This window comes from Puntigrus tetrazona, chromosome 11 (genome assembly GCF_018831695.1).
Source record: "Puntigrus tetrazona isolate hp1 chromosome 11, ASM1883169v1, whole genome shotgun sequence".
NCBI classification, from domain to species: Eukaryota; Metazoa; Chordata; class Actinopteri; order Cypriniformes; family Cyprinidae; genus Puntigrus; species Puntigrus tetrazona.
This window is the reverse complement of record NC_056709.1, coordinates 17,947,812-17,975,282: the sequence shown is the minus strand read 5'-3', so window position 1 is coordinate 17,975,282 and position 27,471 is coordinate 17,947,812. Positions and strand designations below refer to the sequence as shown.

Here is a 27,471-nt window from a genome sequence, read left to right as displayed (position 1 = left end):
TCTTGGCGTCACTAGCTGTTTGAGCCATTTCAGCCACTTGAATGAGTTTGAGGGTGTGATGGTGAAGAGGTGTAGCGCAACGCAACAAGTTCATTTTGACATGTAGTTTTAAACTTCCCATCACTTGTCCCGGCAGTGCAGATCAACCCCCTGCACAGACCTAATCATACATTGACATGGGGTCTGGTGTCTCGCATCTCTGCAAGTTTGGTTGATAACTTTAAGGTTCTGTAACATCCATATAATATGAAATATCAAACATTCATTCACACCATGAAATGTCACAAGCTTTCATTCAACACTAAACTTCAAATATCTTGTACACATTTCAAACTTTATCCAACAAAAAGGTTATGCATAGATTAAAAATAGCTTTAAAAATGTGTAGATTTCATACACATTTTACATACAGGCCTATAAGAAAATTATTTGTAAACCCATATAACTATATTTTGATATATTTTCTCATAACTCTAATAGCAAGGGAGAATAAATTATTGTCCTATAGGAATCCTTATGCACGCATAAAGCGTGCTTTAGTGGAATGAGCAGAGGAAAACGAGCCACTGGACTCGCGGTCACAGAACACTGTAAAAGATTTTTGAGTGAAGGTCATGCTTTGGAGATCTGGGGAGCCTCAGTGTCCAAATGAGTGTTTATTTGATTACAGTTTTATGCTGGACACTGGTCTAAGTGCACTGACCATCTGTTGCTAGAACGCCTCTTGACAACAAGTTCTCTATTCAGTGTTCATTGAGTTATGTTTTAGCAGTTTTGACTCCCGAGAGACAAAGACCAGGCCTCGACAGAAGGCCAGTCCAGACACTCAGGTGTCGAAGAATGGACACTGATCAATTTTTAGGAGGAAAGTCAAGATTCCTCTACAAAAGTGATTCTTGTATGTTCACTAATATCCTACATTAACTAGGCACACGTGTCTAAAATATAATTAATCCAGTATTAATTAAACCATTTCATAAAAACATCACACTCAGAATCATGCACTCTCTGCTTTATTTCCCTTCAAGTGGAACAGGCTAATTATGGGCCAACTATAAAGTATTTTATTTATGCACAATTTTTTTTATTTACACTTATACTGAGTTCCACGATGAAACAAGTTTACACAAAACATGACAGGTTTTCTCCAAATTCTGTAATACTCCAGAAGACACTTCCAGCACTTACTGCCAGTCTTTAAATGTGTGGATACAGCAGAGTCAAAGTGAGACAAATGGTCTGATGTCTGCTGCACCAGCGTTTGACCCGTCTGACAGATGGCCCGCTCTCTTTCTTTCCATCGCAAACTTGGCAAGCGGAAGAGAGCTCACGAAAGAGGACACCGGGGTCAGTGCTTTTGCTCTCAGACTTTTATCTGTCTGGATTCACGCCAGACCCCGTTCAGGTGACCTTCTCAGCCTGAAGACAGGCCTTTCTCATCAGGCCTTGATCCTTTTGTGGTCCCCTCCGGCATCTCGCCCTCTTCTGGGGCCTCCCGGCCATCAAAAAGTCACAACTTCAGCAACTTTTTTGCCATCGTAGCCTCAGCAGGATGGTGTTTCCTCCCAAGAGAGGGCAAGAAAAAGTGGATTATTGGAGCAGAGCAGGACCCATGGGGCCCGGGTCTCACTTTCCTGGTCATCTGTCTTCCTACAGTCAGAGCAGAAGTGTAGGTAGAGGTAAGCTGGTTTAGATTTCAGTTTTTCTGGTTTTGTGGTTGTAATGACTTGTACTTGTGTTTGTCGAAGGTCCTTGATCATCACAAGTGCTGGATGATTGAGAGCAGGTGTGGACCTTGTGACGTGCTTGTAGATCTGTGACCCCGAGCAGCACGCAAGTTGGCAGCACTGTCAGGTAACAGATAATGTCATCTGTCGCTCGGGATTAAATAAATCAAGCTGTCAAAGGGTCTTTCATTAACATCACACTATGTTGTCTATCACTGATGCAGAGGTGACACTTACACACACACACACACACACACCTCACATACACACACACACACACACACACCTCACATACACAGGGTAATTCAAAAGCAAATCTGAGTTTGACAAAGTATCTGTCAATCATCTGTGGATAGAAGCACCCTGAGGAACCATAAGAAGATGCTTACATGGTTTCAGTAAAGAATTTATTTTAATTTTTTTGCTTTAATATTTTTTTGCCATTATATTTTAATATTCTTAAATGTTAAATAATTATCATATTAAATACATACATACAGTTTTAAAATAGTAATAAAGCTTACAAAAAAAATGCTTTAATGAATATTAAAAGTGAAATTAAGACAATAAATTCACATTCTTGTTACCATTTGTGTATGAAATTTTAGGTTACACTTTATATATTAGGTGGCCTTATGCACTTGCTTCAAAAAATTGTGTTCATATTGTATTGCAAAACAATACTGGTTTTGCTGCTATTGAGGTGGGATACGGGTAAGTTTAGGATCAGGTTTGGTAGTATGGGTAGGTTTAAGGTTGGGTTAAGGTGTAAGAGATGGGTGAACGGTGTAAATATAAATGGAATTACAGAAATTAATTACAGATGTAACTACATAGATATTTAAAAAAATACAAGTACAATGCAAAAACATGTATGTACACAATAAGTGCATTGTATCAAAGTATTAATTTAAATGTAAGTACACAGAAGTTAAGGCCACCTAATATAAAGTGGGACCAAATCTTAATGGCAAGTTTTTTTTTTTTTTCATGTGGTGTTAAAAAAGTTTTAATAAATTCACAATATTAATAATTTAGTTAACTTTTTTTGTATTTTATATAAGTTTATATACAGTACTTAAGTATACATTATATTTTACACAATAAATTAATATAGTTTGTGAATATTCACAATATTGTAAATATAAAGCCTATTTAAAGATACACAATTGCTATTGCAATGAATTATAAATATTTTTTTATTTAACTTAATTACATTATTATTATTGATTATTATAGAATATTATTTCTAATTTATTATTATTATTTTAAATAGAATTAGTCATATATACCCAAAGTATTAGACCCAAATAATAATGGCAATTATAGCACCTAAAAGTCTCATTTTGGGACACAGTCGCCTAGCTTTGAATCTTATATGAAAACACCAGGGACTCTAGGATGGATTCCGCGGCACAGCATGTTTCCACAATGTCACTCAATCGATCACTTCCAGCGAAGATTAAGAGCGCTAAGCAATTACACTTTAAATTCTCATGCTTTTCTTGCAGGTGTTAATTCACAGAGCCGGGGTCCGGATCGATACACGAGTGCAGATAATGGCCAGCCCCTCTGGCCCCGCCCCCTGCTGTCCTCAACGTCATCAAAGTGAAGAATGAACTCACTCTTTAAATCCACTTCAGCCACTCTTTCTTTCTCTGCCTGCCCAGAGAAACGCTCTGTTAATGACCTGATTGATTAAATAAAGCCTCTGCTGAGCTCTTAGTGAGGACGAAACGACTGTTTTCTTTTTTTGAGTAGGCACAGGTAACGGTCGCAATAAAGCCAGATAAGGTCAAAGGGCGAACTGAAAAGCTCTAATGAACCTGGGGTGTAATTAACGGGGAGCCGAGATCAGGTCTCCATCTGAGGGTCAGAAAAGGCCGACCTAGGAAGGGATGGAGTGCCGTTAGTCGCCATTAGTCCGTGTTTCACACGGAGGAAGAAGTGTGGCTTGATTAGTCATTCAAAGAGCAGCCTCTCAATCATGACCCTGTCAAAGCTCTCCACTCTTAATGAATAGACCTCAGAGTCCTCAGTCTTTCCTCAAAGTGAGCTTCACCATGTGTGTGTGTGTGTGTGTGTGCGTTCTTCTTAATGGAACACTTGACTCAGCTGTGGTGTTATGTTGAGTGCACTGTTTGGTCGATTATGCTGACAAACTGTCCACAGCTCTCAATAAATACACAAAACAATGCCTGACATTATGGCTCAGAAGATTCTCAAGACGGGAATTAGACTTTTTTGATACTTGCTGGTAAACTACTTTGTGAATTTGTGCAGTTTTCTTTCCTGCATTCATACAGTTGGGGAACTGTCAAAATGCTCATCCGTCAAAAGCCAGAGAATTTTAGTTAAAACCATTGATATGATGTGTTAGTCAGCTGCAAGTGGTATTATGGTAAAGAACGTTCTCATTTTAGAGGGTCCAAAAATCACAATTTTGTTCCAGTTGAGGTTGCTATTACAAGATTTCAAAAATGTGAGATATAAGGTAGCATTTATGAGATATTAACTTGCAATTTAAAAAATAATAAATAAATACAGTAAAGTGGCCATTTGAGTTGCCAATTTGACATGAATTATATACAAAAAAAATACAAAATTGCATCTGTGAAATATAATGTCACAATTAAAAAAAATTACAAGGTAAAAAGTTGTGATTTATGGACACAATTAAGAGGATTAAAGTCACAATTCCATTAGCATCCTAATGTTTCACTCCGAGTCAGAAATGGGCTTCCATTAGTAACAGATAGACAGACAGACAGAGAGAGAGAGAGAGAGAGAGATCTAGAAAGAGCAAACAAGTGGAAAAATGAAAGGCTGTGTTTATTGGTGCAGAGTTGCTCTAATCCTGACCCGTCCTCTCTGCGGGCACCTGACTCACAGGTAGAGCTGTTTCAGAGTTCTTCTGCCCAGGTGCTCAGAGAACTGTGTGTTTATGGATTCTGACAGCTCTGTCCTTGCAGGGTGCCACTGATGTTCATTATTTCAGACTTCCATTGGACGCCTAGCAGTCACAATACCGCCTCTGCCTCAGTTGAGCACTAAGCGCTGTGTTAAAACATCATTATTAAGGTGAGAAGCGAATGACACCATAAATATGCAATTAATCTTCAGAAGGGGCAAAGTTTAATTGCGATTAAACAAACAGACAGAATATGCAAATGTGGAAACATTATGAGAGTTGTTCTAATTATGAAGTTACACATAATGGTAATTAAAAAGCTTGCATCCTGCAATGCCCTCGCTGGTTTTCATGGCGGCACACATCACCGCTCCTGATTGGGCTTGTGTATGAAGTCTTGCAATCTTATTGCACATGTCTGGAGGAGCATACATACATAATCTCATACCCAGTCTTTTTTTTTTTTTTTTTTTAGTGGGTGTTGATCAGCTATGTTTATGAAGTCATTTTGCTCTCTTGAAGTGTATCTGGTTTGTGTGTGTTCCGCAGGGTTTCTATCAAATGCACCATGACAACCTGTCATGCTCTGCATTAACGGCCCCCAGCAAAACAGAAGGGCTCATTCTACATCAGTGATGGTTAGGGAAAGGGTGTGTGTGTGTGTGTGTGTGTGTGTGAAAATGTCTGTACGACACAGAGAGTCGAGGAAAGACGAAAAAAAGGACAGAAAGCAGCTCGAAAAAAACCCCTGAACGGATGTAAAAGCGGAAACTGCAGTAGACTTTCAGACAATATTAGCATTAGCGAAAGATGAAACACTTCTGAGTGTGTTTTTTTTGTGCTTGTGACCCTGTAAAATCGGGTCTAAAGCTGGGTTATTTAATCCCAATGTGTGTGAACGGCCCCGTATGTGTGTATGTGGTGAATAAGCCCAGCATTTGACATGTTAAAAGGGATGTTCTTTACTAAGAGTCTTGTTGGGCCTGACATAACTGGGACGTAGTTCTCCTTGTCAAAGCTAATAATCAATTCCCATGCTGGGATAATCTGACAGCACACTCCCACTAACTGCGCCACTGTCTCTATGCACACAGCTACATATCTCCCAAAACAATCATTCTCCAATCTAACACAAAATTAGCTAATCTGTGTCTTCACCGCCTGTTCGAATTAAATATATTATGCCTAAACACTATTACAATTTTCTGCAGAGAGAACTCAGTATTTTTGGTTTGTTTACCCTTCAGGTGGAGAAAGATGGTAATTTTTTAATAAAAGAAGCATCATTCCTATGAGAATTTTGAACTAAGTGGATTTCAATGCAATGTCCAGAAAACAAAACAAAACAAAAAAACACACACACAAAACGGATGATTTTATTTCTGATTTCAAATACGAGTAAATAAAAAACCCGTTCGAAATAAAAGCTTTTCAACCATTGTAAGATGGTGTGCTGGACTTAACCTGGTTTAAGACGTACACGTTTAAGACATTAGCTGTATAAAACATGGGGGAAGAACCTCCAGCTTAGGTCAGTTTAAGATTACAGAGATTTAATGCAAAAGATGAAATAGAAATAGTTCATTTTGGTCACCTTGAATTAATACTCTTATTTTTTTTTTTAATTTATGTTTTTGAACATCATATTTTTTGATTGCTTATACCCTTCAGGTGGAGAAAGAATATATATATATGGTTAGGATCAGGTTTGGTGGTATGGGTAGACATAAGGGTGGGTTAAGGTGTAAGGGATGGGTCAACGCTGTAATTATAAATGTAATTACAAAAATTAATTACTGATGTAATTACATATAGGTATTTAAAAATATATAAGTACAATGTAAAAACATGTATTGAATGTACACAATAAGCGTATTGTACCAAATGATTAATTTAAATGTAAGTACACAGTAAGGGCTCCTAATATAAAGTGGGAACGAAGCTTGTTCCCATGAGAATGGATTTTTGATTTTAACACATCTATTTAATGCAATTGCTGTATCCATTTTAAATAGGTTTGCTGCATTTCAAATGGTTGCCCAGCCTTTACAAGCTTTTGTTTAGCTGAAGAAAAGTGCCCAAGAGTCAACAGACCACTTAAGACCAGCTTTGTATTTCTTCATTAAAAAGTTACAGAAATTTAACACAAATATAACTAAATATTACTAGCAAATGAAACAAAATTTGTGGCTTCCCTGACTGTTTGAATTAATTTAATATATTAAATTTTACACACACACACACACACACACAAAAAACCCTTTAATAGGTTTTTATAATTAAAAAAAAGAAGAAGCCCAAAACACCTCTAAACCAAGAAACTCTACCAGTAAACAGAGCAGTTAAATACAGAAAACCAGATTAGGATGTTTTAGGATTAAATAGCAAGAATTAACATAAAACTAAATTTGCTAATTTGCAGCTTCCCTGCCTGTTTGAATTAGATCCATTAAACATACTACGTTTTTCCGCACAAAGAATTTTTGTTTGTTTACCCTTCAGGTGAAAAGAGAAGGAGAATGCATGTTTTTGTTATTCCGTTAATAACTCTGCCTAAACGACTTCTAAAAAGTCAGATGACAGGAGGGCGACGGCTCTCCAAATTTAGCCACTCTCTCTTTGGCACATGTGAGGGATGTGAACCCCATGCACACTCGCTGACAGATTTTAGTAGGGCGACACAAATTGTGTGAGTGTGTGTGTGTGTGTGTGTGTAACAGAGAGAGAAAGGTGGTGACAAACAGCGTGTGTGCTTTAAATGTGTGTGGGGTGTGACTATGTGCATAAGCGCGCTCGTGTGTGACAGCAGCAGTGTGTTTGTGTCTGTCCCCGCAGGTCCTCCCTCAGGTCTCCGTCAGGCTCAGCCGACAGAGTCGTTACTCATAAAGACAGTATTATTATCAAGCAGAAGATGAGTGTATATCCAGGCCAGAGCACACATGAGGGAATTGGGAACTTCCTCCACATCTGTATAATCACTCGATTGTCTCGATTTCATGGAGAAGAAACTGAACAAGACTTCATTAATGAGCATGCATGCTCACTCAAACACTCCTGCAGCTGTTTCTGCGTATTACTCTGATGAATTTTAATACTGTGTTGACCAGACGTGACACACAGGTTTGTGTTCAGACAGCATAATGCAAATGGGTTTAACATCAATGTGGCATCGAACACTGCAAAACAAGTCTTGCGTGTAACTTGGAGACAGCACATTTCTGGAGCACCGTTGCTTGTTATTCCTTAGTGAAAACGTACAACTATTTTCTTTGCCAAAACCTACATTTGAATCAATTATATTTATTTGTCGCATTTGAAAAGTTTTAAAATATCATTCACATACTGTAATGAACTGATGGCGACGTGCCCCGCGCAAAAACACTGAATGCAATGTATATCCTTACATTGTCTTTTTGTAAAGTGTAAAAGAAAATATGAAAGCGCTACCCGCCACATCTCGACTTGCTATAAGAAACAACATGCGCAAAACAACATGAGTATTATTACTCGGATGTTACTTGGCTTCGTGCTACTTTTGCTGGTATGCAAAAGTTTGAGAACCCCTGTGAAAATGTCAATAATTCGAACAAAAAAAAGAGTATTTAGTACTGCCCTGAGTGAGATATTTTACACAAAAAAGATGTTTACATATAATCCCCAAAAATTGTTATGTTACGTGTAACAAAAATGATTCAAATAACCCATTTCAAAAGATTGGGAACATTTGAAAGCATGTTATGTTAATACTTTCAGCTGTTTTTTGACATGTTGACATCACATAAACAACTTTTATTAAAAATATCTTAATAAAAAAATAGCATGCATTTCGTGTGATTTCTCCTATTTTGTTAAACTTACTCACATTTTCACATTGCAAGGGGTTTCTAATACCTTTGCATAAAACTGTATATGCTCTCGTTTCAAAAGGGGTCACATTTGTTGATGCTGGATTCCTCATTTCAGAAAAGTAACCATTACATCATAAAGTAAGAGATAGGAAGAGATAAAGTAAGAGATAGTAAGAGATATACTTATATATATATATATACGATATACGCTCACATCCTAGTAGGTAAGGACAAGGACTATCTTTACGGTACTTTATGTCACACTTTACATGTGGTACTCTTATCACACACAGCGAGGCATATTTCTAATGGGGTGACTCATATGTACGACCATATGTAGATGACGACTGCATCCAGACACTCAACCCCTCACACATCATTGCCCAGCGGTCTGTCAGCTCCGTTCTTTATCTCACCTGCCCACATAACTAGCTGGCTGGCTTGATCGATACACTAGCAGATGTGCTGGACCTGGCCCTCCCCGCAGGACACGAGCATGGAGGCATGAAGTGTGAATCTTTCTTTATGCTATTACACAGATCACATCAGTATGCTGCAAAGAGACGCACGGCTCCAGCTCTAGTGCATCGTACCACCTAGAGTTTGGCATTCAGTGCGATCTGTTGTGGAACAGGGCGGTGAAATCACCGTACTGAAAGTATTCAAAAGACAAACGAGTGGAATCTGAAGCTTGAAAAAGACTTCTGAGGAATGGAGAAAGTGATGTAGCATAAAAAAAAGTGACCTTTCAAAGTTTAACAGTTTTGCATTCTTCTGATGGAACGGAAACTCAAGTGCAATACTAATTTACTGTTGCTATACTGTACTGTATGCACACACACACACACACACACACACATACATATACATACATACATACATACATACATATATATATTAGAGTTAGTGAGACATATACATAAAAACACACACACACACACACACATCTTAAGCCTTGGGCTTAAAGGTTAGGTTGAGCTCTAACTGTGACATAAGAAGAGAAATCCATGTGCATATATTTCTTCTAAATATTTGTTTATTTATGTGTTAGCACAGGGTTATCTTGATTTAGTGGAGAGGTCATGTGGGCCCCTTGGCATTTGCATCAAATTTGAATAAATCCTCTAAAATCACGTCAAGGTGACAGCTGAAGCGAAATGTCATCTGAGGAAAGCTTGGAAAGTCAGTTATTCCAAATTATGCTCGTCTAAACTTATAATGGGCATTCATTTTTGCATATTCGAACGCTCACAAAGGAATTGTCAAAGCACTTTTCACACCTGCCGCAGCTTCAAAAAGAAAAAGGAACAACAATAAGCTTGTGATTTGTGCAGTTTGCATCTGTGTTATTTTTTTTGCGTCTTTTTACAAAAACATCCTTTAGCCTGTTTTGAGATGCCACTCATTTTAGTAAATTTTACTCAAACCTAAATGTCACATCATTTGAGATGTTATGGGATATTTATCGGAGAAAGCTTGTTATTGTGTCGTAACATTTCCCTAATAATGTATTACATATGATCATGGAAAAGGCACCCAAACCTGATTTTGCACTTAAATGGTGCTGCTGCATTTTGGGTAGAAGATACTGCTGTGAAGTCAGATCTGAATTCCTACCGTCTACACAGGAGGGTTTGTTCCGTGTTGTTCCGGCCACTTTTCCCGGTAAACACGAGCACTTGACGGTCTGGGAACGTTCCTCAATGCGGTTCTTGTTGCAACATCGGTGTGCTGCGATGACCTCACATGTTCCTCCCTCTGTGAACGCAGACACACACACACACACACACATCAGAGGCACATATAAGATACTTCTTCTTCGACACACAGTAAACGATGCACATATTTGCTGAAATACAAACATACGTCTGAGTTATAAGAAAAATACTGTAAAGTGAGGTCAGAATAGGATGAAATATGAATGCAGTCAATAAGGAAGATTTGATTGGAACCTTCAACCAATATCTGACTTAAATATCACACTTATCTGAGAATCCAAGTCATTTATATTTTCATGTAAATGGTGTATAAATAAAAAAGGCTTTTTTTTTTTTTTTTTTTTTTACTGGTTTAGGGATTAATTATGATTTGCAGGGATTAATTACGTTGAATTATTATTCGATCCCGCACTAACCACTTTCTAACTTTTGTGTAAAAACGAAAACGTACACAAATACAATATTACATAGACTTCAAATCAAAGCTATAATTAAGAAGCTCAGGCTTAGCTAAATGTTTCATTGCCCCTAAAAGATGAAAGCACTACATAAAATGTAAAAATGGAATAAAGGAAATACAAGCAACAAAAACGAATGATTTCATTTAATGAATTCGTAACATAAACATTAAACATATGTCCTACAAAAATCATGTCCATTTTCTGCACACAGAAAAGGTAGGTGTGTGTTTTGTTTTAGACATATTTAAGTAAATCCAGGAGGGTAAAAATGCAATCAAATAATCAAAAAAAAAAAAAAAAAAAACCTGAAGCCTCAGCTCCTTAATTAGATTAACTTCCAAAGTCATCAGTTAAATAAGCATTAGAGCAAATGGTCCTTGTAAAAAGCCTCTAAAGAGAAAATTATAGGCTCTTCTACAGACTCTTACTGCTAGGCTTTCTGTGTAATTACCATGTATTCTTTCTTTTCTCTGCGTTGCAAATTGCCCTTGAAGCATGTTGATTATCTTATCTAAATGACAAGCCTTTTACCCTTGTGTGATATAAGCAAGGGCTTTTATAGAGAATGCAGGAAGGTGAGGTAGCAGTCGTGGTTTAGACAAAGCGGAGACATATAGCACGGTATGACATTGATGTGACTAAATAGGCAAGACTCATTCTTGATAAAAGGAACGGGACTGTGCAATTATGAACTCCTCACAGTCATTATCATGCTTCCTGCCCTTTAACACACACACTTTACAGGATATCTGGAGCCACATGATATGCACTGCAGCAAAGTGGATCCCATTGTGATAAAAAAGAGTGGGAAAAAAAAAAAGAAAGGGAAAAGACCAGAATGCGCAAAAAGCTACTAGTGGGTCACCATAACAATAGAGAGCACCCTGAGGAGAGCCGGGGGATTGATGAGAGGTAATGGTTTCCCCCTCAAACGCTGGGCTCACAGCTCCGCACCAACCCCAAGACAGGAAAGAACAAGCGAACAGAGGAGGACAAGAGTGTAGAACGGGAAAAGAGCACGAGGGAGGGAAGGAGGCAGGCAGCTCCCTCGCTGGGCTGGGCCGGGCCCGGTCGGTTGAGTAATGACAGAGCTGTTGGAAGCGCCCCACTCACACAATTATAAAGCGGCCAGGTAATTCAGCCAGTGGGGTTGCTGCAGCGAGGCCCTCCATCAGATGCTCCCCTTTCCCCAACACCCTCGGAAACCCTCTTTATCTTCCCCTGACAGCTGTCCACCCGTCCGCTCCTACATCCCTCAATTACACCACAGCTCATGCGAAGACATACGAGAGAAATTTCGACTGGCTGGCGTGAGAGAATACAGAGAAGAAGAAAGAGGAGGAGGTGCCTGATTTCCCACAGTTCTGGACAGTCAACATTGCTTCCTGACTAAGAGATTCAATTTTTTATTTTTTTGTCAGGACTACATCCACCAGCGTTAGACATTATTAAATTTGATCCTTATTGGTCAAAACAGATTTTAAAGGACCAAAAACAATTCTGTCATTAATTACTCTCCCTCATGTCGTAACTTACGGGTTTCATTTTGGGGTGAACTAAAGCTTTAAATCAATACTAGAGAAGGTGTCTCCATATTGAAAATATATTGTCTGATTGAAATAAAATACAGAACTTACAGAAAATTTATTTCCATTTTATGATGCCTAAATTCTTGTGCAGCGTTTAAAACCAACAATTACTTTTTAGTGTTTTAAGTCTATTCACAAAAAAGACACGATAGTACAGCATTTTAATAGCAACCATTTATGTTATAGCGTGAAGTATATACAGGGGGTACACAAGAGAGGAAATTACTTGTACATCTCTGATATCTCTGCCCTTCAAATCTTTTTTCGAACCCCTGTTTCAGGGTTTGAGCGAGCAATGGAAAACGAACAGCGCTAGGCCAATGGTGGACTTGACTGCTGTTGCTGTGCTGTCATCAGTCCTCACATTTGAGCAGGAGGCATCCATTTGTCCAGGCGTGTTTCGCAACACGTACGTCTGGTTTTGACCTTGCATTAAAACATCAACCCCAACACACTGACATTACGCTCAAAACATTCGCTGCCATCCATGAGAGCTCACTCTGGACCTATTACTGCTGTGCTCTCCATAAGCTTTATAATATCCCAGCAATCAAGGAGATCCCAAAACCACAAAATGCCTTCACAAATCCCTCTGGATTCTGTTTAACCCCTGTTAAACTGCTTTAAATTTCTTATTGAGTACTATTTCAAAATTCCTTCGCATACGGCTTTCTAAGGCCATTTTTCTGGATAAGTTTCCCATACTAGTTCAGTCATAGTGAATCATTGCTCCCTGTGGTGTTTTTTAGGAGGTGGATGTCTAATACAGCAGCAATTCGATCCTAGTCATTATTGTGGAACGTGGATTTCCATGAAGATGGGAATGGCCTGTCCATACTTTATGGCTCTGTCCTATACCGAAAGCTTTAAAATCCATGCTATAGTTCATTGATCCAATACTGGCCTGGCAAACCTTGAGATGAATGTTTTCATCTTAGTTTTTGAGTGTTCAGAAAACGAGCTGACACACAAAATGAAAAATTGTGAACCACAACAGTGTTCACAAACAAATGGCCACAAATGTGTAAAGCATTCACCTGCTGGAGGTAATTTTAAGTTTTAGCTCCTTCCCAGCCACAAGCATTTGTGAGCAGAAGTAGACAGTTTAAACAGTATAACAAGCCTTAAACACAGCGCACTGCTTAAACTGTCGAGCTGTTCACCACTGCAGTTCAACTCAGGACCAGCATAAACACCACCCATCAAAACATTTAAAGCAGAACCAATGAGTGTCCTCTGATTTTAGGGATGGAGAAGAGCAGGAACAGCAAAAGAACATCCAGAAACCAAAGTACAGACCAAGACCTTTATGTACAAGACCTGACCCACAAACCTTTAATCTCCGATAGAAGTCATGACACTGGCATATGTGACACCTCATTAAACACAATATGAAACTATAAAAATGTAACATTAAAAAAATAATAATAACAACAGTATATATAGTAGTATATTAGTGTCACAGTAATGAAAAGGAGAAAAGAAATAATGTAACAGAGGTTGCAAAACAAAAAAGAATTAATTAATTACACAAAATGCCAGCAATATCAGCCACTTAAGGAAAAGGCATAATGTCACTTTCTAGATTAATAAAAAAATAAATACTAATATTTTGGTGAGCATATTAACACTTAAAATAATAAAATAAAGTATTAATAATGTAGGGATATAGAATATCATATATAAAAAACTATGTAACTAAAATAGCAATACAAAAAGGAAAAATTAAGAAAAACATTTAGGTGGCATAATGGCACATAAAAAAATGTATATCGCGAATTAAACAAAAAAACACAATAGAAAGTAAAATAATATATTTCATTTGCTTACAGAAAAGGCACTTTCTACACAAACAAACAAACAAACAAAAAAGAATAATGACACTCAGAAAGAAAATCCTTGCACATAACTGCAGCTGTTATTGCTGTAAAGCGTACATATATCAAAAACTCTATATTAATAAAGAAAAAATAATACATAAATAATAATAATAATCATTATTAACTATACTAAATAGATTTATTTTACTTTAGGACTGATTGTTACAATATTGACAAATGCGTTTGGCATATGTTTAACGTGTTACCACATTTCAGTGTCTTGATCCGTAAACAATTGTCCCTCAATACTTTCCTTGCCAAGAATTTCTTCTGTTATTTATCTTGCACTTGCTCAGAGATAAATCAGACTGCAAAGAACATTTACAGAGCACATTTATCCAGTGACAATAAAAAGCTGTTCAGTATATCTGTTTTATGTGCACGTCACTGGCTGAAATCACAAACGATGTGACACAGAAAGGCCTATTTTCTCACATGGCATCTCATTGAGTTTGACTGTAATGACTTGAGGTGAGTCTAATGGAACCTAATAATAGGTTTAGGAGTCTTTCATTGGGATTTAATGCATTTTACATCTTGTGGCAGCAGAAGTGTGTGCGGTTGTGTTTGCTGCTTTAATCTGTATGTGTGTGACAGTAAAAGATCAAGAGCGAGGCCAGAGAGGCAGCTTTTTGCACAGCCATCAGACAGGTGGACATTAAACCATCCTGCACTGGCACCATCTGTGCTCAGAGTGAGTGCGGGGTAATGATACCTCCGGACTGTGAGCTAGCGTAATGCTGAGTTTCTTAGAGGACAAATGGCCATTCCAGTCCTGCTGCTGAGGCTAAACTCATTCACACCATGTTTCTATTAGCTGCAGGTAATCACTACTCCATTACCTGTGCGTGAGAGAGTATGGGCAGAAGTACATCTGTTTGCTTCATGACACAGTCTTTGAGGGACAGTTCACCTCAAAAAACTGCATAAACCAAGATAGAAATATGCTGGACAACTATTACTCATGATTATTGTACGTGTACTGTGTATATTTATTATGCATATGAAGAAAACATATGAGAAATTCTTTCTACATTTCGTTGTCAGTCAACAACATGCTGACAGAATTTTGAACTACTGCTTTAAAGGGGAAAAAAAATTAAAATGAAAAATGCTGAAAATCTACTCACTCTATGCAACAGGTCCTCTCGAATAATCAATTAATCTTATATAAACTGAAAAGCTGAAAAGTGGGTTTTCAGAAAAGAAATTAATTTTGAAGAGGTTTTTAACTTCAAATCGTTACTTCTGGCCAAAATGGCTACGCTTCCTCCAAAAAGTTCATCCCCTGTTGTCCTCTCACAATCAAAACATACTGATAAATTTGTTCAGAACTGTTTATTTTCACTAGAGCATGATTTGGCAGAACCTTATTTTGCTGAGTGTGACGCGTTCCTGGATCAACATCTTTGTTGACCCTGAAACAACACTGTGATTAGCCAATCAGATTTGAAGAACCAGTTTATAGTTTTTGTGAAGTTTAAGCTTACAATCAGTGTTCGGTGCTTGTACATCAGTGTCATTCATCTATCGTTTCCTCTGATTTTGGGCATAACCCGTGGCTAAGCTTAGATGTAGGTGTAGAGATGTGGTCAACCCTAAATGTTTGGACTAAAAGGTTTGTTCCAGGGTAAACAAAATCTAGGAACACATCTAACTCTGCAAAATCAGGACGTCGGACAAGATATCACGGATAAAGTACTTGGAAGCAATGTTTTGAAGTTAAATCGATGGGATGGAATGGAATTACTGTGATGTTTTTATCAGCTGCTTGAACTCTCAATATGACGGCACCCATTCACTGCAAAGGATCTAGGGGTGCCCAAGTGACATAATGCTTTATTTCTCCAAATCTGTTCTGATGAAAAACCAATTTCCACGTTGGATGTTGTAAGTGCGAATACATTTTAAGCCAAATTTAATTTCTGTTGACAAATTATTCCTTTAAGTTGCAAGTAAAGTTAAAAAAAGCTCGTTACTAGTAAAATTAACTTGTTTATTGTTTCTCTCTCTCTCTCTTGAGGTTATGTTAGAGGTGGGTCACATCAATCAGAGCAACTCTGGTCATTCTCCCATCAGGCCTTTCTAGACCTGAGGTCATTACAGTAGCGCACATAGAGATTACCTTTAAGAGAATCAATGCTTTAGTGTTTTTGGTGAGTCAAAGGCTAATTAAAAGTGCGGTAATGAAGGAGTGTGGAATGGAGGAGTGGGGCAAAGAGTTCAGAGTAATTAAAACAGCTCTGACACACTTTACTCCAAGCAACTTTGTTCCTCTTGCTGCCCACATGACATTTGTTGTGGATATAGACAGTAACAAATAAAAGAGAGTGTGAAACATTACGATCCATTATTAACCTCAAAAGAAAGACCGAGGCGCTCTTTATTCCATATTTCTTAAAGATAGTTTATTTTTAAAAAACAAATTTCTATATAAACACACCACAAAAAAAGCAGCAGCAGGGTGAGACTTATTTTGAAAATAGTGAAATTTTCATAATAAGTACATATTATACACAATGCATATTAAATACAAGCTGACATTCTTCACTAAAAAAAGAAAAGACAACAATATATAATATCCTTACAGTTATTAAAATCATTGTTCATTTGTAAGCTGGTGCGGTTCGGTGATAACAAGAAATTAATGACAAGCTCGATAACAGGAAGAGACGTGTGAATGTTCCTTTGACTCGTCTTCACCTTGTGACAGGAATACAGAGTGTCATACCTGTCAATCCGATGAACGCACACCTGTGATATTTAACAAGGACAATTACCTGAGTCTCATATCCACGACTGGATTAACACTCCGGTCATGATAGGGCTTCTAATGTTTAGAGTGCAAGAGAGAGGTGGGTAGTTAGAGGAATGTTTCGACAGAGAACTGGAGAGAAAATGCTCTGATTGGAAATTACTCTAGTGTGGAGAGGTACTCATTCTCAAATGGCACCCATTAAACTGTAATGTATAGCACAGGCAAAGCACACAACAGTGCAGCTAACCCAGACTAATTCACAGTTTCCATCAAACACGGCTTAATTACAGCGCAGCCTTGAGGAAAGTATTGCTATAAATGCTCATATTTTCAGAAGTTTGCAAACTATTTAATCTTCAGCAAATTCTCTCTATCTCTTCACCTTTCTCTCTTGCCAGTCAGAACCCGGGAGGGACCTAGGCTCAACCTGAACAAATCAACAAGAACAAGACAAATGGAAGTATTTCATGAGTCTGAATCCAAGAATGAAAAGTAATTACATACAATCTTTTATTTCCCTGTGAATCATCCAAAAGGTTGATAGTCAAACTAAAAATACATTAAAATGTTTATTAATTTCAGAAAAGCATGCACGCATATTACAGTAAATATAATATCATTAATGTGTGCATGTGTATATAATTTAGCATCACTTTCTTCTCTCTCTCTCTCTCTCTCTCTCTCTCTCTCTCTATATATATATATATATATATATATATATATATATATATAGATATTGATAATGTATAAGTATATAAATACTGTGTATGCACACAAGTAAAATCTATTTTTAGTATTACACACATATCAAAATAATTTTTAACATAATTTTAAATACAATATATATATATATATATATATATATATATATATATATATATATATATATATATTGATATTTAAAAATAAAATTATACATATAAATGTAATTTAAGTTAGACAAATATGGGATATAATTGTGTCTGAGATCATCTGTTCTTGGGTCAGATATTTCTAGGTCAGACATACCCGTTTCATATCAACACAAATCATACATAAGAAATATATATATTTTTTTCCCCTTTCAGTAAAACCAGCTCAGTCTGTTTCAATAATGCATTCAGAGGCTTCTCTTATTGATTAGCATCAGAAATTAAAATCAGCAACACATCTCCCTACAACATGCTTCATCAAAGGGAATATGAACCAGCTGTTATCATGCATTTATGTTTAATAGCTCCAGCTTTCAGGGCTGGCAGGAGAAATTTAACTTCTCATCTATAAACCACCAATCTGAATTCCAACTCTGCATTTAAAGGAAGTAAGCATACACTTCTCACAGCTTAATACGCAGCCAAAAGCTCTTTTCTGAGCTCGGTGGAATCATAAGATAACTCTCGACATGTTACTCCCTCTGGGCTGACATTAATTTTGCTCACATGACATATTTTTAAAAAATGTGCTGGGAAATGAAGCGTGAATGGTACAAAGACCAAATGCGGAGTTGTCTGGAGCAATCTTATAGCGCACATTGGCCGGGAAGATTATGCGTAAACACAAATCATTCAATCTGAGAGCTCTTGGAGGGATTTTTTTCAACACAGAACAATATGACGCAGTCTGCATATTATGAGCCTAACATTTATTACTGCACTGCAAGTTAAAGTGATACAAATTTATCATTGCATGTTGCAGATAAATGTGTTGTTGTGTCATCCTGCAGACAATGGCAAATAAAAATGCGCACACAAAACTGCACTGTAAATAAAGCGGTTTATGGGACTTTTCAGTCACAAATGCCAAAAAATAGGAATCACTTGAATCCTGACAATTAGAATTCCCTTAAAAGGTTGTCCCAGTTAGTCAAACAGAATTATCTGAATGAATCACTTTTAAATTGAACATTATTGCTAAAATATTAAGGGTTTCTGAGTTCCCAGCATGCAATGCAGCAAGAATAAATTATGCAGGATTAGTTTTGTTGTTGAACTTTTGTTCAAACTTTTGTTGTTGTTTTGTCATTGTTGCTTGTTTTTTTTTTGGTTTTTTTACCCTCAGTAATACCAACAATCAAAGTTGTACATTGTAAACCAAGATTATTAGATTACGGTTTTACAAGAAATTTTGGTAATATTTTTAACTAGTGATGCCAAACAATTAATGGTAATTAATTGTATCCAAAATAAAATGTTTGTTTACATATAATATGAGTGTGTGCATATTATTATTTATTATTATTACTATTATTATTTTGTTTGTTTTTTAATTGTGGATCAGTTTGTGTGTTACAAATTGAAAATGAGCTTAAGGAGACTAGTGACATTTAGTAAATGAATCAATTCATTTTGACAGTAGGCTAAAGGCTTTTAAAGCCAATACATAAAATAACTTTATTTTTAAAAATAGTATCCACATTAGATGACATAGTTTTCTCAACATTACTGTGCCGAGGTCATATGCCAAAGAAGAAGACACCACGCATGTCTGACCTGGTCTTTTCTGACGAAGCTGCGAAAATACATTTCCTAACCGAAATATAATGTGGCGTACTGTCCGCAAACTCATGCCAGTGTATCTCAAGTAGCTCCTCAGAACCTTGGGCCATAGGAGTGACTCAACAGAGGCTCTGAGTCAACATAACAAGCCTGAATAGCCAAAGGACCCATTGGTAAATGCGTTAGAAAAAGGCAGTTTGAAGCTAAACATGGTTCATGGTCCTGCTGCAAATTTATCGCCTGTCTCAGAGCATTTCCACAATGTCAGGATAGCTTGAAGGAACAAATGGTTCATGCAAACGAACACGACATGTAGCCGTTTCCCTGAATTTTCCAACAGCTGTAGAATATCTATGTGTTTTTAGTCTATACACCCACTCACAGACTCATGTGAACGTCTGTGACCTCCTTTTAGTATACATACCCAGAATCCCCTGCAGCTGAGGTCTGCCTCCCCTGAGAGGCGAAACAAGCAAACACATACAAGTAAATACACACCAGCCAGTGGACACATGCGCCAGTGGGTGCTTGGATCAGAGAAACGCGCACACACATCCAAACATAGCCCGAAGCAAACAGAATAAGAGAGTGCAGAGAACCTGGGTATATTTCAGACGGAGTCAATGACCTCGACGCAGCTGAGCAACACAAGTCTGGCCTGTTTATTTACGTGCACACACATCGTTTTATCTCTCACTTTCCCTACTTGTAAAGCGGACAACTTTACCAACCCGATCTCACAGCAATTCGTATAAATGTTCTGTGGTGGCTAATTTGTGCAAATCCATACAACTTGTACGAATTTTTGCAAAATCGAACATATTTCTCGAGTTTGTATGAAATTGCATGAATGGCCTACCCTTGGCCTCCCAACTGGGGTCTAGACAAATTAGCCACCACGTAAAGCACGTACGAATTTTACACGTAATTTTACACAGCTTTTTTGCGTTACGCCTTTTTATCTTGCATGTTCATAAATACTACTTCCTTGTACGTTTTCCCACCAATAGGCTGGTTCTGCCAGCTTATTGAGCTTTCAAAAAATGCCTTGTGTGCACACGCAGTCCCTGCTGCATCCAGACTAGTCGTAAAAAGTAATGGAACTGGTAATTACACCAAAATAAATGGGCTCTATCAATCCTTAATGAGTGTCACAAAATAGCTGTACATGACCCACGCTGTCTTACGGAGCCCCCAGCACCAGAAGTTACTATCAATACTAACGCTAGCATGAAATAACCACAGCCTGATGGGACTTCTGCAACAGGCCTTATTAAAGAAAACTGCAGAAACCGAGAAAAAAATGATGCCTCGCTCAACTAAAGAGAGAGGTGCCCGGCAAAGCTCGTATTTACATTGGTGAGGTTACACTGAGGTCAAGAGCTGACGGTGCATTATGGGATGCCTGTTACTCTGAATGGAACTGCAACATTCACAGATCTTTTTTAGACATTTAGGAAATTGAATTTGGGCTGGGATACTGCTGTTAAGAACTGCCGAGAACTCAAAACTGACCCGCAAGATGAGGAATGGCGCTGTGGAAATGGTGTTCAGCACTAAACGAAGAGCATGCTTATAACGCCCATACATATTTTGCATAATTTCTTCAGGCGCTAAAACAATGCAGACAGTGCTTGCACATAAACAACGTTACCAATGATTGCCAATTCCCCAGTTTGACCAAATTATGAGAACTGCTCAGTGTAACAGCCACGGCAGAATGAATACATTTTATCCATAGCTCTAGTAACTCATCATTGGTTCAGCGAGAGACATGCTTGTAAAGGCATGAACACTGACTGCCCTGAATAAGTGGGAAAATCAGAAAAGTGGTACAGAAACTTCCTGCATTGAACTTACGAAAACAAGCTTGCAACTAAGTTATATATGCAAGCCTTGAAAACGCGAAAAGCGTGAAGTTATAACAATTAATATCAGACATCTGTGCAATCAACGTGCTAGAATTTGTAACTGTTTGTATAATATTATACGCATTATTTCAAATCATATCATGGCATGAAATTGTTGACATTTGAGTTTTGACAACCACTGCAAGCTTAATATCCAGATCAATTTATGGTTTACTCATAGTTGTCTAAGTTGGGATATGAAAAGTAATGTAACATCGAACAAAATTATAGCAACACATTAATTTTAAATGTCAAACAAAAAGAGTGAAAACTTACAAAACCCATTAAATAATGGATCAACTGTCTTAAAAAGAAAATAAATATATTGGCATTTATGGTTACAAAAAGAACCTTTAACATCCGCAAAATATTCTTTATAGTGGAAAAAGGTATTTTGGATGTTTGAATGTTTTTCAAAAATATATTTTTAAGAATTGTTTATTAAGGGGTTTTTTGAAGGGAAACAAAAAATGGTTCTTTTATGGTGTTGTTGCAACCTCTTTTTCTTTATTTATGAGTGGTATTACTAGCATATTAGCCATTTATTAGTGCTTATTCTACATGACCTCATTCTACATCCCTAATCCTACCCAATACCTAGATTTAACAACTACCTTACTGACTGTCACCAAGCCAGCAGAGGAGTTTCACCTCTGGGTGATCTACATCACTCCTCTGCTGCTACTTCCTGTCAGAGGACTATAAATACTGCAGCAAGCCACTCAACTGCAGGTTGCATTGTTTCACCTGTTTCGTTGTTAGATCGCCCGTGGATTATTGTCTCTGGTTTATCTGGTTTTGACCCTGCCTGTCTTCTGATTCCGTGATTGTTTGCTGCGTGACCTGACCACCGCCTGTCTCTGGATTTTGCTATTGTCTTGCCTCTGATATTCCTGTTCGCCCTGTTTGACGCCTGCCTGTTTTGACCATGCCTTCATTTAATAAAAGCCTGCACATGGATCCGCACGCCTCAGACCCTTCATACGTGACAGAATGCAACCTCACACCAGGATCCAGCGGCTTTTCACCCGAACCATGGCCAGGTATGCACCTTGCAATGTCTTTGCTAACCCTCAAGCAGGGCACCCGATCACTTGAGGATTATACTCAGGAATTTCTGGACCTGGCTTACTTCTCTGATTTACCGGACTGTTTGCTAATTGAATTTTTCACGAGGAATAAATCAGCCACTCAAAACACAACTTGTTCGAGAGGGTCCACGTGAATCACTGGCACACTTTATTGAGTTTGGTTTAGTGACTGTGGGGTCAGCTCACGTTGGGTATTATGGAGGAAGAAGACACTGCATTTATTCCCAAGATGGCCGCCTTCCCCGAGCCGCTGCCCAAGATGGCCGCCTTCCCCAAGCCGCTGCCCAAGATGGCCGCCTTCCCCGAGCCGCTGCCCAAGATGGCCGCCTTCCCAGAGCCGCTTCCCAAGATGGATGCCACCTGCCCAGAGCCGCTTCCCAAGATGGCTGCCGCCTGCCCAGAGCCGCTTCCCAAGATGGCTGCCGCCTGCCCAGAGCCGCTTCCCAAGATGGCTGCCGCCTGCCCAGAGCCGCTTCCCAAGATGGCTGCCGCCTGCCCAGAGCCGCTTCCCAAGATGGCTGCCGCCTGCCCAGAGCCGCTTCCCAAGATGGCTGCCGCCTGCCCAGAGCCGCTTCCCAAGATGGTTGCCGCCTGCCCAGAGCCGCTTCCCAAGATGGCTGCCGCCTGCCCAGAGCCGCTTCCCAAGATGGCTGCCGCCTGCCCAGAGCCGCTTCCCAAGATGGCTGCCGCCTGCCCAGAGCCGCTTCCCAAGATGGCTTGCCCAGAGCCGCTTCCCAAGATGGCTGCCGCCTGCCCAGAGCCGCTTCCCAAGATGGCTGCCGCCTGCCCAGAGCCGCTTCCCAAGATGGCTGCCGCCTGCCCAGAGCCGCTTCCCAAGATGGTCGCCGCCGCCTGCCCAGAGCCGCTTCCCAAGATGGTCGCCGCCTGCCCAGAGCCGCTTCCCAAGATGGTCGCCGCCTGCCCAGAGCCGCTTCCCAAGATGGTCGCCGCCTGCCCAGAGCCGCTTCCCAAGATGGTCGCCGCCTGCCCAGAGCCGCTTCCCAAGATGGTCGCCGCCTGCCCAGAGCCGCTTCCCAAGATGGTCGCCGCCTGCCCAGAGCCGCTTCCAAGATGGTCGCCGCCTGCCCAGAGCCGCTTCCCAAGATGGTCGCCGCCTGCCCAGAGCCGCTTCCCAAGATGGTCGCCGCCTGCCCAGAGCCGCTTCCCAAGATGGTCGCCGCCTGCCCAGAGCCGCTTCCCAAGATGGTCGCCGCTCGCCCAGAGCCGCTTCCCAAGATGGTCGCCGCCTGCCCAGAGCCGCTTCCCAAGATGGTCGCCGCCTGCCCAGAGCCGCTTCCCAAGATGGTCGCCGCCTGCCCAGAGCCGCTTCCCAAGATGGTCGCCATGAGCCTTTCCAACATGGCCGCCTGCCCTGCGCCGCTTCCAACATGGCCGCCTGTCGTGCAAAGCCTCCAGTGCCCGTGCCTCGTTAAGCCTCCAGTGCCCGCGCCCGTGCCAAGCCTCCAGTGCCCGCGCCTGCGTGCCAAGCCTCCAGTGCCCGCGCCGTGCCAAGCCTCCAGTGCCCGCGCCTCGCGTGCAAGCCTCCAGTGCCCGCGCGCCTCGTGCCAAGCCTCCAGTGCCCGTGCGTGCCAAGCCTCCAGTGCCCGCGCCTGCGTGCCAAGCCTCCAGTGCCCGCGTCGTGCCAAGCCTCCAGTGCCCGCGTCTCGTAAAGCCTCCAGTGCCCCGGCCTCGTGCCAAGCCTAAAAGCCTCCAGTTCTCGTGCCAAGCCTCCAGTGCCCGCGTCTCGTGCCAATCCAGTGCCCGCGCCTGCGTGCAAGCCTCCAATCAGTGCCGCGCCTGCGTGGCGCCCGCCCAGCATCGCCCAGTGCCCGCGCCTTGCGCTCGTCCAGTGCCCGGCGCCTGGCGCCCGCCCAGTGCCCGCGCCGGCGTGCGCGCCCGTCCAGTGCCCGCGCCTCGTGCGCCCGTCCAGTGCCGGCGCAAAAATAACCCACCTCCCACCCTTACCACACGTCGACGATGGATCCCAGCAGCCCCTGCACTCATCCTCTGCCCTCCACCTGGAGCTCGCCCGGGTCTGCCAGTCTCCATTGCCGCCGTGGGTGAAGGATCCTCGCTTCATCGTCCCCGCCTCCGAGCCCCGGACTCCAGCTCGGCTTGTAGACCCGTCGGCTTCCCTTAGGCTCCTAGCTCCCTCCTCTCCACCGTGCTCCGTTCAATCCACCAGCTTCACCAGGCTCCATCGTCTCTCCGGCTACGCCTGGTCGGTCGTCGACCATCCGCCGCCTCAGGATTCCTCTCCTCCAGCTTCGCCTCGTCCCTCCGTCCCTCCGGCTCTGTCAGGCTCCTCCCTTCCCCGGCTCTACCTCAGTCCTCTGTCGCTCTTTCTGCATCAGTCGCCAAAGCCTGCGGTGTCGCCTGGGACCTCCAGCGCCTCTGCATCACCCCTGGCTCTTCTGCTCCGCCTTCGCCTCAGTCTCCTCGACCACCTGCTGCCACCGCCGCCGGTCGGCTCCATGGGGTTGATGACCGCCTCTCTATGGCTCTCTCCTCCGGCTCCACCACTGACCATCATGGCTGGGCTCGGCACGCCTCCCGCTCCTTACTCCTCCCGTCTTCTCCCTGGCTCCTCCCACCGTCTCTTCCTCCTGGTCTCAGCTTGCTGACTCTCTCCGAACCCCCTCCCAAGCTCCCAGTTATGTTTTGTTTTGTTTGTTTTGTGGAGCGCCAGGAGTCGCTCCTAGGAGGGGGCTATGTCACCAAGCCAGCAGAGGGAGCTTTACCTCTGGGTGATCTGCGATCACTCCCTCTGCTGCTACTTCCTGTCATTTACTGCAGCAAGCCACTCAACTGCAGGTTGCATTGTTTCGCCTGTTTGTTGTTAGATCGCCCGTGGATTATTGTCTCTGGTTTATCTGGTTTTGACCCTGCCTGTCTTCTGATTCCGTGATTGTTTGCTGCGTGACCTGACCACCGCCTGTCTCTGGATTTTGCTATTGTCTTGCCTCTGATATTCCTGTTCGCCCTGTTTGCGCCTGCCTGTTTTGACCATGCCTTCATTTAATAAAAGCCTGCACATGGATCCGCACGCCTCAGACCCTTCATACGTGACACTGACTATTAATAAAAATCAAATTAATTAAAAACGTATTGAGCGAAAAGCCGCAGTTAATAGTTAACATGTGTTACCTACTCTAAAGTGCTACCGCAGTTTCAATCTGCTATGCAGTTTTTCACGGTCTTCTGCCGCTTTAGCCTTGTGCTGTTCATGTTCCCGTCACTGAGCTTCTGGCATCTCACACACTGTTCATTTATTAATAGGCATAATGCTTCAGTTGCCACTTATCTGCTCCGAATTATGCATGCATGCTAAAATCATTGTATGTGTCTAGAGAGAGAAATAGATAGACAGATACAAACAGCGAGTAGGAGAGAGAGAGAAGCAGTGCTGTGTAAAAAATCCTTTTCTCCATTACAATGGCACATTGGGGTCATGCATGAGTTTGCATAACAGGCCTCCATTTTCCAGCAAAGTCCGTAAGCTCCAATTTATTCTGCCAGTTGTTTAGCATGTTGCTTGTTTTTGAAGCCTTTTTGGGAGCATTTTTAACAGGACTGGCTTCACTCCAGAGGCGACATGTTGTTGAGTCTTTCCAGTCGTCTTCTGAGAGCCCGCCAGGCATCAATGCTGGTGTCATTACACAGCTATGCATGATAGCACTCTTTTGTCATGCTTTGTGTGTAATTGCTTGTGACATTCGTACTTGTGTTTCATGGTGGGGGAGTGGGGGGGACGTTGCCAAGCATAGGTTTATCATATTACTAAAACCATCCTCACACGGCTCTCTTAAGCTTTTCCTTATTTGCCATGAAATCTTCCATCCATCACTTCGGATCAATCAACCACTGCAGTATGAAAATATGCAATTTGACTGATATCTGTTTGTGAAGACTTTTGAAGCTTGTTTTTTCTGTACAGCCTTTTCAACAAAGGGATAATTCATCCACAAATCAAAATGCTTTCATTATTTATGTTCTTTTGTGTTTAAAAATACAAGATGAAGGATAGTGAAAAGGGGAATAAACAGGGTTTAGAGATACATTTTTAAAAGTTGAATATCTGTAGCTTGACTTTAGTGCTTTTTTTTTATATTTGTGAGGTGTTAAAGATGTGAGACGTGAACACAATGCAAACATATTCGTCGCCACGATTTTTTTGCTCAGTGCAAAAGATACTTGCTTAAAAATTGTAGCTGTTTTTTGTCCATAGAGTGCAAGTAAATGAGGTCCAAACTTTTAATTTAATAATATTAATTATGGGTTCTGAAAAGTTCATATTTTAGTTTTTGGAGTTGCAACATACATGCAAAGTCAAAAACACTTCTTATAATATGCATTTAGTGTTGTTGTCTTGTTCAACATCTCACAAACGAACAGTTCAACGATTCATTTTTGCACCCCTCTGGTGATTGGTCAATTTAATTTAAAGCATTGTTTGTGAACGGCACCTAGTCGACTCTTTCTTTTGAGAGAAATAACTTCAGGATGTTTTCATTCACTTAGAGCTGTGTTACACGCTTCAAGAAAGGTAATTAAAAAAAATCATAATAGGGGCACTTTAAATTTTTAGTGTATGGACCGACTGACTGAAAATATAAAGAAAAAATTATTCTATTTATATATATATATGTTTCCTGCATCGTCTAAAGTGAACAGAACATAAACAGTCAGCAACAGGAGCTCTATATTTGTGATCATGTGGGTGGAAGAAAACCTGAAATACAGAATCTCTCTGACTGTAATTTAGTTTACAACATAGAAATAAATGAAACCCAACAAAAAGACAGGAAGAAAACACGGTATACAATAAATTAACCGAGGGGCAAAAGGCACAGTGGCCAAAAGCAATCTATTCTATGTCAGTGAGCTCAGAAATTACATTTTTTGAAAGTGTAATAGTCATGACCCAAAAAAGAAAAAGAAACAGTGAAGCGAGACAGATTTATCCACAGATGAGCTTCCCCATCAAGCAAAAAAAGATCCCAATTCACTCACAGCTCCGCTACATAAACCTGACTCAGTAAACAATGATTTATCAGTCACTGACTTTGCTGTTAAAAAAAATCAATTGCTGAGCTTTAAAAGG

At 40.5% G+C, this 27,471-nt stretch overlaps 1 protein-coding gene across 3 annotated transcripts in view; it reads right to left on the bottom strand.

Moving 5' to 3' along the window:
- LOC122353540 (chemokine-like protein TAFA-1) overlaps nt 1-27,471 on the bottom strand; it is a 121,589-nt gene that overhangs the window by 12,530 nt on the left and 81,588 nt on the right. For all 3 annotated transcript variants that reach the window (XR_006252032.1, XR_006252033.1, XM_043251309.1), the window contains exon 3: nt 10,104-10,244. Coding sequence is in view for 1 of the 3 variants with exons in the window: in XM_043251309.1 (XP_043107244.1) it covers nt 10,104-10,244 (141 nt within the window). In the remaining 2 variants the exon portion in view is untranslated. The remainder of the gene's footprint in view (nt 1-10,103; nt 10,245-27,471) is intronic.